At 32.7% G+C, this 12,503-nt stretch overlaps 1 protein-coding gene across 1 annotated transcript in view; it reads left to right on the top strand.

The window, feature by feature from the left end:
• The window catches only part of LOC114349422 (structural maintenance of chromosomes protein 1A), a 67,438-nt gene that overhangs the window by 36,002 nt on the left and 18,933 nt on the right, over nt 1–12,503 (top strand). Inside the window, exons 11-12 of the mRNA XM_028299795.2 lie at nt 2,896–3,217; nt 8,232–8,536. Coding sequence (XP_028155596.1) covers nt 2,896–3,217; nt 8,232–8,536 — 627 coding nt within the window. The remainder of the gene's footprint in view (nt 1–2,895; nt 3,218–8,231; nt 8,537–12,503) is intronic.

The following is a 12,503-nucleotide window of genomic DNA, read 5'->3' on the forward strand; positions in this document are numbered from 1 at the left end:
CTTATCTCGTCATCAATAAGGAATATATGGCATTAAGGCTAATTCTCTCAAAGGTTACTTTTCTCGAGAATCTCAAGGAGACTAGTTTTTTATTAGGTTCTCTCTAATGTCCATAGCTTATGACCTACGGCTATCACCTAATATCACCTTAAACTCCGGACATCCAAGCAACAATAATTTTTTTAAAAGAATTCGCTGTAAAACGAAATCAAGAGACGTTTTATATTTCAGTTGGTTCAGAGAGTCATAAACGCCCTTACTAGTTTCACTCTCATTAGAGATTTTCAGAGGGTGTATACAGGGTGAGTCACCACTAACGGGACGGACGATTACAGCGAAATGGTAAAAGATTTGAAAAAAAGTTTAAATTAGTAGTTTGTAAGTTGATAAAATCTACATTTTAAAATTACTTTGAAATATACAGGGTGTCCCAATAAATGGCGGCGTATCAAAGTTATATTTTTTCTTATGGAACACCCTATATTTTATTGAATTTTTTAATTGTCCGCAAAAAATAAGGTATAGTTTCATAAGGTTTCCCTATACCTATGTACAGAGTGTTCTGAGTTATGGTGACTTTTCTTAAAATGTAAAGTTCTAAAAGAAAGCTTATTCTCGAGTTATTTAAGAAATTATAAAAAAATTACTTTTACATTTAAATATTTGGATATTGGTTGAATGTATTTCATGATTAATTATTACACATTTATTTACAGGGTGTTCAAAATTTACAGTTTCATTATTGGATTATTCAATGTGTCATATGATTCTTATTTTAAATGGAACACCATATATATTAATAAATAATTATACTAAACAATTTTACCTCTTTCGAATGGTGTATGAATGTCCTATACCTAGGTCTCATAGTTTTTGCGTAATTTACAATTATTTAAATTCTTAATCTGTAAATCGATTTTAAAACAAAAGATGTAGTTAATTAATGTCACTGTATGGCATTGTCACCTTATGAAAGTACGGTCTGGTTTTTATATTATAATTAATGTATTCCATGATTGATTATTACACATTTATTTACAGGGTTTTCAAAATTTACAGTTTCATTATTGGATTATTTAATGTGTCATATGATGCTTATTATAAATAAAACACCATGTATATTAATGGATTATTGTACTAAGCACAGGTTCCTCTTTCGAATGGTATAGGGATGTTCTATAACTGGGAGTCATAGTTTTTGCGTAATTTACAATTTTCTTAAACGGTAAATTGATTTTAAAAATAATATTTATAGTCACTCTCGATTTTTAAACTGTACGAAATAAATGTTTGTTTACTGGAAATAATTTATCACCAAATGGGCGTTTTAATGAGTGGAACATGTAGAATATGTCAAATGACAGGAATTATGACAGGTGATAAATAGCAGTCTGATTTTTGCATGAGAGTTTAATCTCTGTTCGGAGAGTTTAAGTCTATTCTGTCGGACAAAATAAATGTGCCGTTTTCGTGTTCTGACCGTTCCAAATTTTTAATCTGTTCCACAATTAAAACTGCCCCTGTTCCAGTGTTCCCATATAACAAAGTTTATCCGACTAGACACCCTTAAGCTATTAACAAATTTTCAGCTTGCTATTAATCAACTTTTTTTTCATACGCGGGATACAGACCTATATTATGAATTAAAATACGTAAATAAACAAAGTTTTCGTTATGATAATGCTCGCATTTTCAACTTGTTTTAAACTCGATTTACAGATTAAGAATTTAAATAATTGTAAATTAGGCAAAAACTATTAGACCTAGGGATAGGACATCCATATACCATTCGAAAGAGGTGACTCCGGTTAGTATAATGGTGTATTAATATACATGATGTTCCATTTAAAATAAGCATCATATGACACATTGAATAATCCCATAATGAAACTGTAAATGTTGAACACCCTGTAAATAATTGTGTAATAATTATTCATGGAATACATTCAACCAATATCCAACTATTTAGATGTAAAAGTATTTTTTTTTATAATTTCTTAAATAACTTGAGAATAAGCCTTCTTTTAAAACTTTACATTTTAAGAAAAGTCACCATAACTCAGAACACTCTGTACATAGGTATAGGGAAGCCTTATGAAACTATACCTTATTTTTTGCGGACAATTAAAAAATTTAATAAAATACAGGCTGTTCCATAAGAAAAAATATAACTTTGATACTCCGCCATTTATTGGGATACCCTGTATATTTCAAAATAATTTTAGAATGTAGATTTTATCAACTTACAAATTACTAATTTAAAAATTTTTTCAAATCTTTTACCATTTCGCTGTAATCTTCCGTCCCGTAGAGGTGATTCACCCTGTATATGACTATCTTTGAACGAACTGAAACAAATCAAGCCTCCTAATTCCGAATCAACAACAAAATAACTCGATATGGATGCCGTAGCGACATCTACTTAAAACAATTCGAAGTTTTATTTTCGGAGAAATAAAACTTAATGAGACCAAGTTTCTGGTTACACCTTCGTAGTTTCTATTACTTGCAAACCAAGCGAATGCTGAATAAAAGAAGACACGGTGAGGTCCAAAATTTGCACCTCGCTACCTGCCTATTCAGTGTGACAAAATTCCAACGAAAACTTGGTCCAGATACTCAGTTAGGAGTAAAACTAATACAAAACAATTCGCTGTAAAACGAAATCAAGAGACGTCTCATCTTTCAGTTCGTTAAGAGAGAGTTATAAACGCCCTTACTAGTTCCACTCTTATTAGAGATCTTCAGATATGTATATGTATCTCTGAATAATTTTTTAAATTAAATGTTGTATTTATATGGGATTTAAAAAATTGCTCTCTTCTTGAACGAAATTCTTATTGATAATGCTTTATTGTAATATTACGTTTAGTAACTTTTATTTTTATTTTTTAGAAAAAGCAAATAAACATCGTAGAAAGGGAACTCGCTCGTCTAAATGAAGAGATGAAGAAACATGGTCCTCAAATTGAAGCTATCGAGAAGAGTATGCAAACTCGCGAACAACAAATCGAGGAAATCAAATTAAAGATGAACAGCGTCGAAGATGTCGTATTTTCAGATTTTTGTCGCGAAATCGGCGTTAAAAATATTAGACAGTATGAAGATAGAGAATTGAGAGCACAAGAAGAGAGAAAGAAGAAAAGATTGGAATTTGAGAAGCAAATCAATAGGATTACGAGTAATCTGGATTTCGAAAGAAGCAGAGATACACAGAGTAAGTCATTGTCATTAGTTTTATAACACTATTAAAGCTTTCAGTTATATATTTTCTATGTTTAAACCTACCTAACACTGTTGGTCCACTTTTATATGTCTGGTAGCCATTTGGCTGTGCCCCTGACTTCAGTACTATTTGTCTCCATGCTTTCCATTTGTACTAATAGTTTATTCAATTATACTTTACATACCCGGTTATTAAACCAGGAGGAGTAAACTCAAAAGAGGGATTCACACCCAATAATGTAACTAGAAAAATCACTAAATACATTTTCTTTTTTGGTTGATCATGTCGGCCTTCGACGGTAATCCATAAATATTGTATTATACTAATACGTCGCTAAAGAGTTTTAAAAACAGCTGATTTTTATACACTAAGCATCAAAATTAACGCACCACCTTAAAAATTGGACATTTTTGATGTCTTGTATTTCCTAAACCTGTTATCCGATTTGACTGATTTTTTTAGTTTGTTAAAGCTTTATTCTTCAAGAATATTGATGTAATAATATTATTGCTAAAGAGGTAAGTGTCATTGTATACCTGATGTAACAATGATAGTGTGTTTTTCCTCAAAGTTTGGAACACCCTGTGGAATATTCTAGCGTATAGAAAATATTGAAATTAAGACTCAACTGTAGCCTTAGGCTTTCTTAACATTCTGTTTTTTGATTTATTCGCTTATGTTGGATAATAAAAAAGTTGAGATACTTTAACAACTAGCAGTGTTATTCATCAATACAGGGTGTTTCTAAATAAGTGCGACAAACTTTATGGGGTAATTCTGCATGAAAAAATAATGACCGTTTGCTTTATAAACATATGTCCGCAAATGCTTTGTTTCCGAGATAAGGGATATTGAATTTTTTCTTACAAATTGACGATTTATTTATTGCTCTAAAACTGATTGCGATATGCAAATTAAATTTGGTAGGTTTTAAGAGGTAGTCATTGCGCATTTTTTGACGTACAACTAACAATTATATATTCACCATTGGCGTGCATACGGATATAAACATTTTAGATACATCCCGTATACACGCCAATGGTGAATACAAAACTCTCGATTGTATGTCAAAAAATGCGCAATAACTACCTCTTAAAACCTACCAAATTTCATTTGCATATCTCAACCGGTTTTAGAGCAATAAATAAATCGTCAGTTTGTAAGAAAAAATTCAACATCCCGTATCTAGGAAACGAAGCATTTGTGGATATATGTTTATAAAACAAACGGTCATTATTTTTTCATGCAGAATTACTCCTTAAAGTTTGTCGCACTTATTTAGAAACACTCTGTATTAATGAATATCATGGCTAGTTGTTAAAGTACCTAACTTTTTTATTATCCCACATAAGCGAATGAATCAAAAAGCAAAAGGTTAAGAAAGCCTAAGGCCACAGTTGAGTTTTAATTTCAATATTTTATATGCGCTAGAATATTCCACAAGGTATTCCAAACTTAAAGGAAAAAACACACTATAATTGTTACACCCGGTATACAATAAAACTTACCTACTTAGCAATAATATTATTACGTCGGTATTCTTGAACAATAAAGCTATAATATACTAAAGAATCACTAAAATCGGACAACAGATTTAGGAAATACGAGCCATCAAAAATGTCCCATTTTTAAGGTTATGCGTTAATTTTTATGCTTAGTGTATAAAAGCAGACTAAAAATCTAAAAATTAAAGGAATAACGCAGAAAACACAAAAAAATAGCTGATATCATTTAATTAACCTATGAAATGCCAATAGTGTCATAATTTCTTAAATGTCAATAGTGTCAAAATTTCATAACAGTAAACTTGCCTGAGGTTTACCAATTTTACAAACACACATTACGGCGCGGTTTATTTGAATTACTCCACCTGGTTTAAAAACTGAGCATAGTACATAGTAGCCATATTACTGAACAACTGATCCAGATAAAGAGATAAAATGTAGAGTCGAGAGAGCCTGCACAAAATTTTTAAAAATGAGGTCATTCTTCTCTAATGGTAACTTTCAACTTCCAAAGCGCATGATTAAATGTTACATTTGGTCAGTCCTCTTGTATGGTGTCGAACCATGGACATTAAAAATATCCACCATTAATCATTTGGAGGCCTTTGAAATGTGGCTGGACAGACGTACACTGAAAATACCATGGGCGGCTATGCTGACAAAAATGTGGCAGTAATTAAGAGAGCAAATGCTTCCCGCGAGCTGCTAGATAACATCAAATATAGAAAGATGGCCTATTTTGGACACGTAGTAAGGGGAGACCAATATAATATTCTTTAACTTATTATGATGGGTAAAATCGAAGGACGCAGAGGAATTGGTAGAAAGCAGGACTCTTGGTTGAAGAATATCAGGGAGTGGATAGGCATAAAGAAAGCCGAACAACTATTTAGAATAGCTCGAGACAGAGACAGTTTCGCCATGTTAATCGCCAACGTCAAGAGGACTTGATAGGGCACGTTAAAAAGAAGAAGTAAATAGTTGATTTCAGTTTATCAAAGCGATTATCTCTCCCTTTCATTCGTAGTAAAGAGGCGACAATATACCCCAGGAAACGAAGCCGAAAAGGCACTTGCAAAATGCACAGACTTTGCATTGTCTGTCTTAATAGAGGGTCGAAGTGTGACGTCACGGCCAACTGCGGCTATATTCAGTGTTATGATTACTTTCCAAACAAAGATTGTAAACACGTGGAAAAGTAAGGTTTTACCGAATCTCAAGACTTATTAAATTAGTATAAAATCTAAAAAAAATAAAATAAAATATAAAATCTAAAATTTCTAAAAATCAAATAAATTCTAACCTTACTTCACCCATACATACATTTTATCGCTATTTATATAAAACATCATGCTTTATTATTTACACAACCTTGTAAAATTGTTGTAGTATCTATAACAATACTTATATATTGCAAAAAACGGAAAAATTCTCTGTAAAAACTGAAAAAACAATAAAAAATACAAATTTGCCACACTAAACAACGTTTGTTTGGAAATGTTGAAATGTTTGAGTTTGAATAAATTAACAACTGTCAGTTATTATCGGTAAAATACAATAATGGCACGCGGAAAACCTACTGATCCAAAAGTGCGAGAAATCATTATTAATCAGTACCACAAGGGTAAAACAATGCGTGAAATTTCCAGTGAATTAACGGTAGCAACATCTACAGTGTTTAATATAATTAAGAAATATGGTGAAACTGCCAGTATTGATGTTCGCGGCAAAAGCTCAGGCCGTCCAAAAGCTGTTTCTCAAAGGAGTGTCAGACATTTAATCAGAATATGTAAGTCGGGAAGAAGAAATACACTACGAGAAGTAACTGCTAGATGGAATAGAGAAACTGGGATGAATGTCTCCAGAGAATGTTGTCGCAAATATATCCACAAAAGCGGTCTTAGTTTTTATAAGGTATGTTTGATAGGTTTTTATTTGCGATATAAATTTTCTATTTTTTTCTTTATTTGAATAGGCCAAAGAAAAACCATTGTTGACGGAAGCTCAGAAAAGGAATCGTTATATTTGGGCTAAATCTAAACTTTCGTGGACCAAACTTGACTGGGACAAAGTTATCTATAGCGACGAAAGCAAATTTGATGTCTGTGTGGGAGATTACCGAAAGTGTGTGATTAGGGAAAAGACAGAAGCATTCCATAAAGATTGTCTCAAAAGGACTGTAAAGTTTCCACAGGGTATCATGGTGTGGGGTTGTATGTCGGCCAAAGGGGTGGGAACTTTACATTTTATTGAAGGCATAGTAAACGCAGCCAAATATCAAGATATCCTTGAACATTCGTTTTTACCAAGTGCGTCAAGGTTATATCCATCCGGAGATTTTATCTTTCAACAGGACGGACCCTCATGCCATACGGCTAAATCTACCAAAAAATGGATGGGAGAACATGACATTAAAGTTTTGTCACATCCTTCTAGTAGCTCGGATCTTAATCCAATAGAGACACTTTGGCACAAAATGAAACAACGCCTAAGAAATAACCCTCAGTGTACTTTGCCACAACTACGTACTAAATTGCAAGAAATATGGGATAGTTTCACTCCTGAGTTCTGTGAAGGCCTAGTTGATACAATGCCTAATAGAGTTCAGGCTGTTATTCAAGCTAAGGGCGACGTTACGCCTTATTAATTTTTATTTTAATTAGTTAAAAACAGCTTGTTCCAATATTTAGTTGTCAGCGTTTTTTGATTATCTAACAATTAGTTAAATAGTAACCAACATGAAATATATAATTAAATTGTAAAAATAATTCTACACGCAAAAAAAAAGTTGTTAATTGCATATCTACAATTATTAAAAAAATTAAATAAAATAATTTCGGTAAATTGGCATTTTATTTGTAAAATAACTGCTTGTTCCAACATATAGTTGTTAGGGCTCGTATATATATTTATTTTTCTTAATATGTATGCGAGTTGGGGTGTTATGAATAGGATCGTATCCAACTTGGTGTCTATGCATTTTGACGTTGCGACCCTGACAGAAATTGTGGGGACATCTGGTGACTGTCTCAATTTGAATCAAACAAATTTTCCTATTGAGCTGACCAACTATCCCTATATAAACAATGGTTAAAGCTATGAGTACAACCAATTTATACAATAAAGAAGATAACGATGAACTGCAAGGTTTTAGTTCACATTAACTGAATAGTGAATATTTTTTTTAGTTTTTTTGTTAAGAAATTTGTTTATTATATTTGTTTGTTTATTTGTCTTTGTTTGTTTCTTTTACAAAAAATTAAATATATTTTTCTACTTGGAACAACTTACCAATTTGAACAACGGCATACGATTTTCTGACTTTGACAACCTGACAACGCTGCGATTACAAAAACATAGCTCCGCAACAAATGGGTTTGGTTACCACGCCTACTAATATCGCCATATCGTTTTAAATAAAGTTCTCCCCTTTTCTATCGTTCAAACTGCATGCCCATGTCAAATTCTTTCCTATACTGTATATGTTTTTATTTTTATAGATAACGTCAGTCGCTGGGAACGCACAGTAAATGACGAAGAAGAAAAATTGGAAGCTTGTAAGAAGCAAGAGATCAAACATAGGGACGAAATAGACAAAGATCTTCAACAAGTAGAACAGTTGAAAGCGTCTAGATTAAACAAGAAACAAGAAGTCGAAGCTGCCGATGACGAAGTGGGTAAAGCTAGAAGAGAAGTAGGTTCTGTGGCCAAAGATGTACAAGCTGCTCAGAAAGCGGTGGTTTCTTTGGAAGGAAAAATCGAAGGGAAGAAGAGTGAAAGGCATACTATCCTCATGCAGTGCAAGGTAAGAATTTTGAAACGAGGTTTGTCTTTTTAGTTTTGTATATAGCCGTTTAGAGGGCGCCACCAATAAAATTTTCCAACACAAATGTAACCTCAATCTGTTGTTGACATAAATCCAGAGTTTCATTGGGATACAACACGTCGTGAAGACACAATGAATTTTTGAAATTAGCAAGTCGGTAGAAAAATGAATCTTAGCCAAGAACATTTTCAAGCAATAATTTTTTACAATTTTCGGAGAGGATTATCCCAACAGCAATGCCTCGCTGAAATGGTTCCTGTGTTTGCAAATGAAGCGTCACACCAGTCAACTATTTTCCGCTGAGACTGCGAATTTCAACGTGATCGATCCAGTCTCACCGGCTAGGTCCATCCAAAACAGCAGTTACACAGTAAAACATTGATGCGGTTCGTCAGCTAATAAAATCGTCGCTGTGTGTAAAATACCGGGAGATTTGCATCTTTGGGCATTTCAAACACCTCGATCCAAAAGATCCTATATGAAGAACTGGGTGTTACGAAGTTTATGTTTTTGTTCCGTTGTTAGCGAATGCCGTACCCATTGTGAACACAGCTTTCTGAAACCGACAACTTAAGTCAAAATATTGCTTACACCGCCTAATGAGACGCCTAGGGCTTCTACTAAATCTCTTTATCACTCAACGGTTTTATAATACCATATCCTGTATTTTTTCTATGATTTCTGCTGTTGTTGCTGTAATTTAGATACACAGTATTGGAAATCTATTTTCGGAACATAGGTACATGCAATAAGTTAGATTCTTGTTTTGCAATTAACCAGTGTAAATTTTTAATTAATTAAATATTTAATATTTAATTCATTTGTTCGACTGCAATTAACTAAGGTGCCCCATCGGATTGCATCGTTTTCTTGCGAAGGTGCGATAGCCATCGATAAAGGGATTACAGTCGAACAAATGAGTTAATTTTAAAACATCGCGACGTTATATTGAATTTTACACTGGTTAATAATTGCAAATCAGGGACCTTAGTTCGGTGCAGTCCAACAAATGAATTAAATATGAAAAATCGCGACGTTGCAGTGGTCCAAAATCCCGAAAAGACGGCCAAAATATGAAAGCGTTTTTGATTTGCATGAAATTAGGCATCCAGGGGTTTTTGAGGTCTCTAATTACGAATCCGAAGTCTAAACTGCAAAAGACAAAATGGCGGGTTTATGTATTGTAAATATATTTAATAGCGTCGAAATTTGATAACCGGGGATTTTTGAAGTTGCTGATTACGAATACGAAATCGAAATTTCAAAAAACAAAATGGCGGATACAATCCTCCAATTTTTTATTCCAACGTTAAATTCGATTATTAATGATATGAAAGTCAAAACTAATTTTTACTTTATTTTTCAACAATACTGTACTGAAATAACTAAAGATCTACAGATATAACAACTACCTGAATGCCGCAGCATGATCTGTTTATGCTGCGTTGTTAACGGTTCATATTGAAACTCATAGCGCAGAGCGCTTGTACAAAAAATTCTCGCAAAACCAGAGGGGCAGATAGTGGCAGCTATTTTTTTTTTATTTGAAAGAGATAAATATAAGCTAAACAATGATTGTATTAACATATTGGAATACGATGGAATAAATATCTATTTGGCTATCTTAAAATTTAATTTTTTCAAAATATATACTTTCTTATTACTTAATTCGACTTAAAATCTACTACATACATCACATATACAAATATTTTGTTATTATAGGCTTTTATTATAAATGGATCCATGAATATCCTCCATTTTGCAGACTTGAATTTGCGCACTTCGTTTTCGAGATACACGCACAAGACTAATGCCCGATTTCACCAATGATACCTAAACAGTTGAGGAGCTAATTTTCATAACCCCACATGTCCACATTGGCTATTTTTTCAGGAGAGTAAAAAAACCGTTTCACCTATATTATTTCACCACAACATATTTATGTAGTATAATTATAATTCAGTATTGGTTTATGAGCTAAGAGAACTACTTACTTACTTGTGTAGAAAGTGGTATAACAAATTGAAAATTTAATATAAAAGTTGTTAGATGTGGGGTTATGCATGAAACACATATCACATGTGGGGTTATGAGCATAACAGGTTTGGATATGTGGTGTTTTGATCAAATCAATTTACTATAGTTTTAGCATAACGGGACCTCCGACGTTGAACGTTTTTTCTTATTATGAACCTACCAACTAATTGGTCCTGAAAAAGTTTTTCGGGTTTCGAATAAAGAGTCTTCCGAAATGCACGGACATCACTAGGCCGAACTACACAACATTTAAAAGCTTTATCTTTATGTAAGCAACCTATGAACACACAACCACCAGCAGGAGCAGCGTATCTCTTTTCCTTAAGAAGTTGACGCTTTGGAACTGTCTTTTGTCTTTTTCGTGATCCATAACTTGCTCTTCCAACTAATACTAATTCACTATCTAAATTACCTTCATTTAAACTCATAATTTTACTCAATTAAGCACAAACCAACATTAAATTATAACCTTCCTCTGAAACTAACCTAAGATTGTGTACTGTCAACAATAACAATCAAATCAAAACCATGTATTTAAGTCACGTGATTGGAATACTTACTTCTCTATGGATGAATAGAAAATGTGGGGTTTTGCTATAACCGTCACATATCAGATGTGGGGTATTGATTTAAACACCTACTTTTAAATTAATATTACAACTGGAAATATGGGTTTTTGATCAGCAATAACCATGACAGCCAATGCGTTTTAAAATAAGGAATTAGAAACATCTCTCCTCTAAAAAAAAATATTTATGGACATGTGGGGTTATGAAAATTAGCTCCTCAGTTGCCTTATTAAGTAATTCTTATCGATAGGAACTTCCTAAGTCAATACTTAAGAACAATAGCGTTTCACAACTAAAAGAACTGCTTATCTAGGAAATTCTTTCCTAGGTATTAATTCGGGTACGTTTGAACTATTTTTGATAAATAAAAAGAAGAATAAGATGACATTACCTTTTTCGATTATTTGCCATTATTGTTTGTTTGCCAAGTTGGTTTCAGTTTTGTACTGTTATAGTTATTTTATTTAGTAGTTAGTTATTTGTGAATTATGTTTGTTAAGTTTTATATGATATTTGTATATGTACAGTGAAATTGAGGAAGAGAAAAGAGTTGTAAATTTCAAAATTTCGAAAAATTAAAGTTAGTTGAATTGTCATTAATGAAATAATTTTAAAATAAATATCGCACACCTAGTTCAATTGTGCCACAACTGCAAAAAATTCGAATTTTGGGTTAAGGCTGTAAAATATTGCCTATATAATGCCCCATCTAATGCAATACAGCCTGAACTAAAATATTGTTTTGGGAAAGTATAAAGTAAGTTACTTCGGTATTTCACTGTAGGGTTTTTGGAGGTTTTGAAAATGCAATACGGCCATAACTGGGAGATGTGGCGATAATATACACTGCCACAATACAACCGATGTAATTCAATACGTTCAATACGGCCACAACTGCAAAAATCAAGAGAGATGTGGCGATAATATACACTGCCACAATACAACCGGTATAATTCAATACGGCCACAACTGAAAAAATCAATTGATTTTTTCATTATATTGCCGCCGTATCTCCTAAGTATTGTTTTATAAATGACTTTCTTCACAATGCAATATCGCCATAACTATCAAAACAATAATAACGTTTTATTTTTAATAAATTGTAATAAGATCCAGCCAATAAGTGTATAATTTACTACCTAAATTGTAATTTTGAAGCCAGTCACTCTCAAAATAAATTATTTACAGGGCATAACGCATTTACTACAGAACGTTTTGCTCATTTCTCGAGAATATTGTGTTTTGCACTTGTGGCACTATTGAACTAGGTGTGCGATATGTTGAAAATTGCTTCTTTTATTATTAATTTTTAATGACACACTTTTAGTGATATCATGAAT

This window comes from Diabrotica virgifera, chromosome 1 (assembly GCF_917563875.1).
Source record: "Diabrotica virgifera virgifera chromosome 1, PGI_DIABVI_V3a".
Lineage (NCBI taxonomy): Eukaryota > Metazoa > Arthropoda > Insecta > Coleoptera > Chrysomelidae > Diabrotica > Diabrotica virgifera.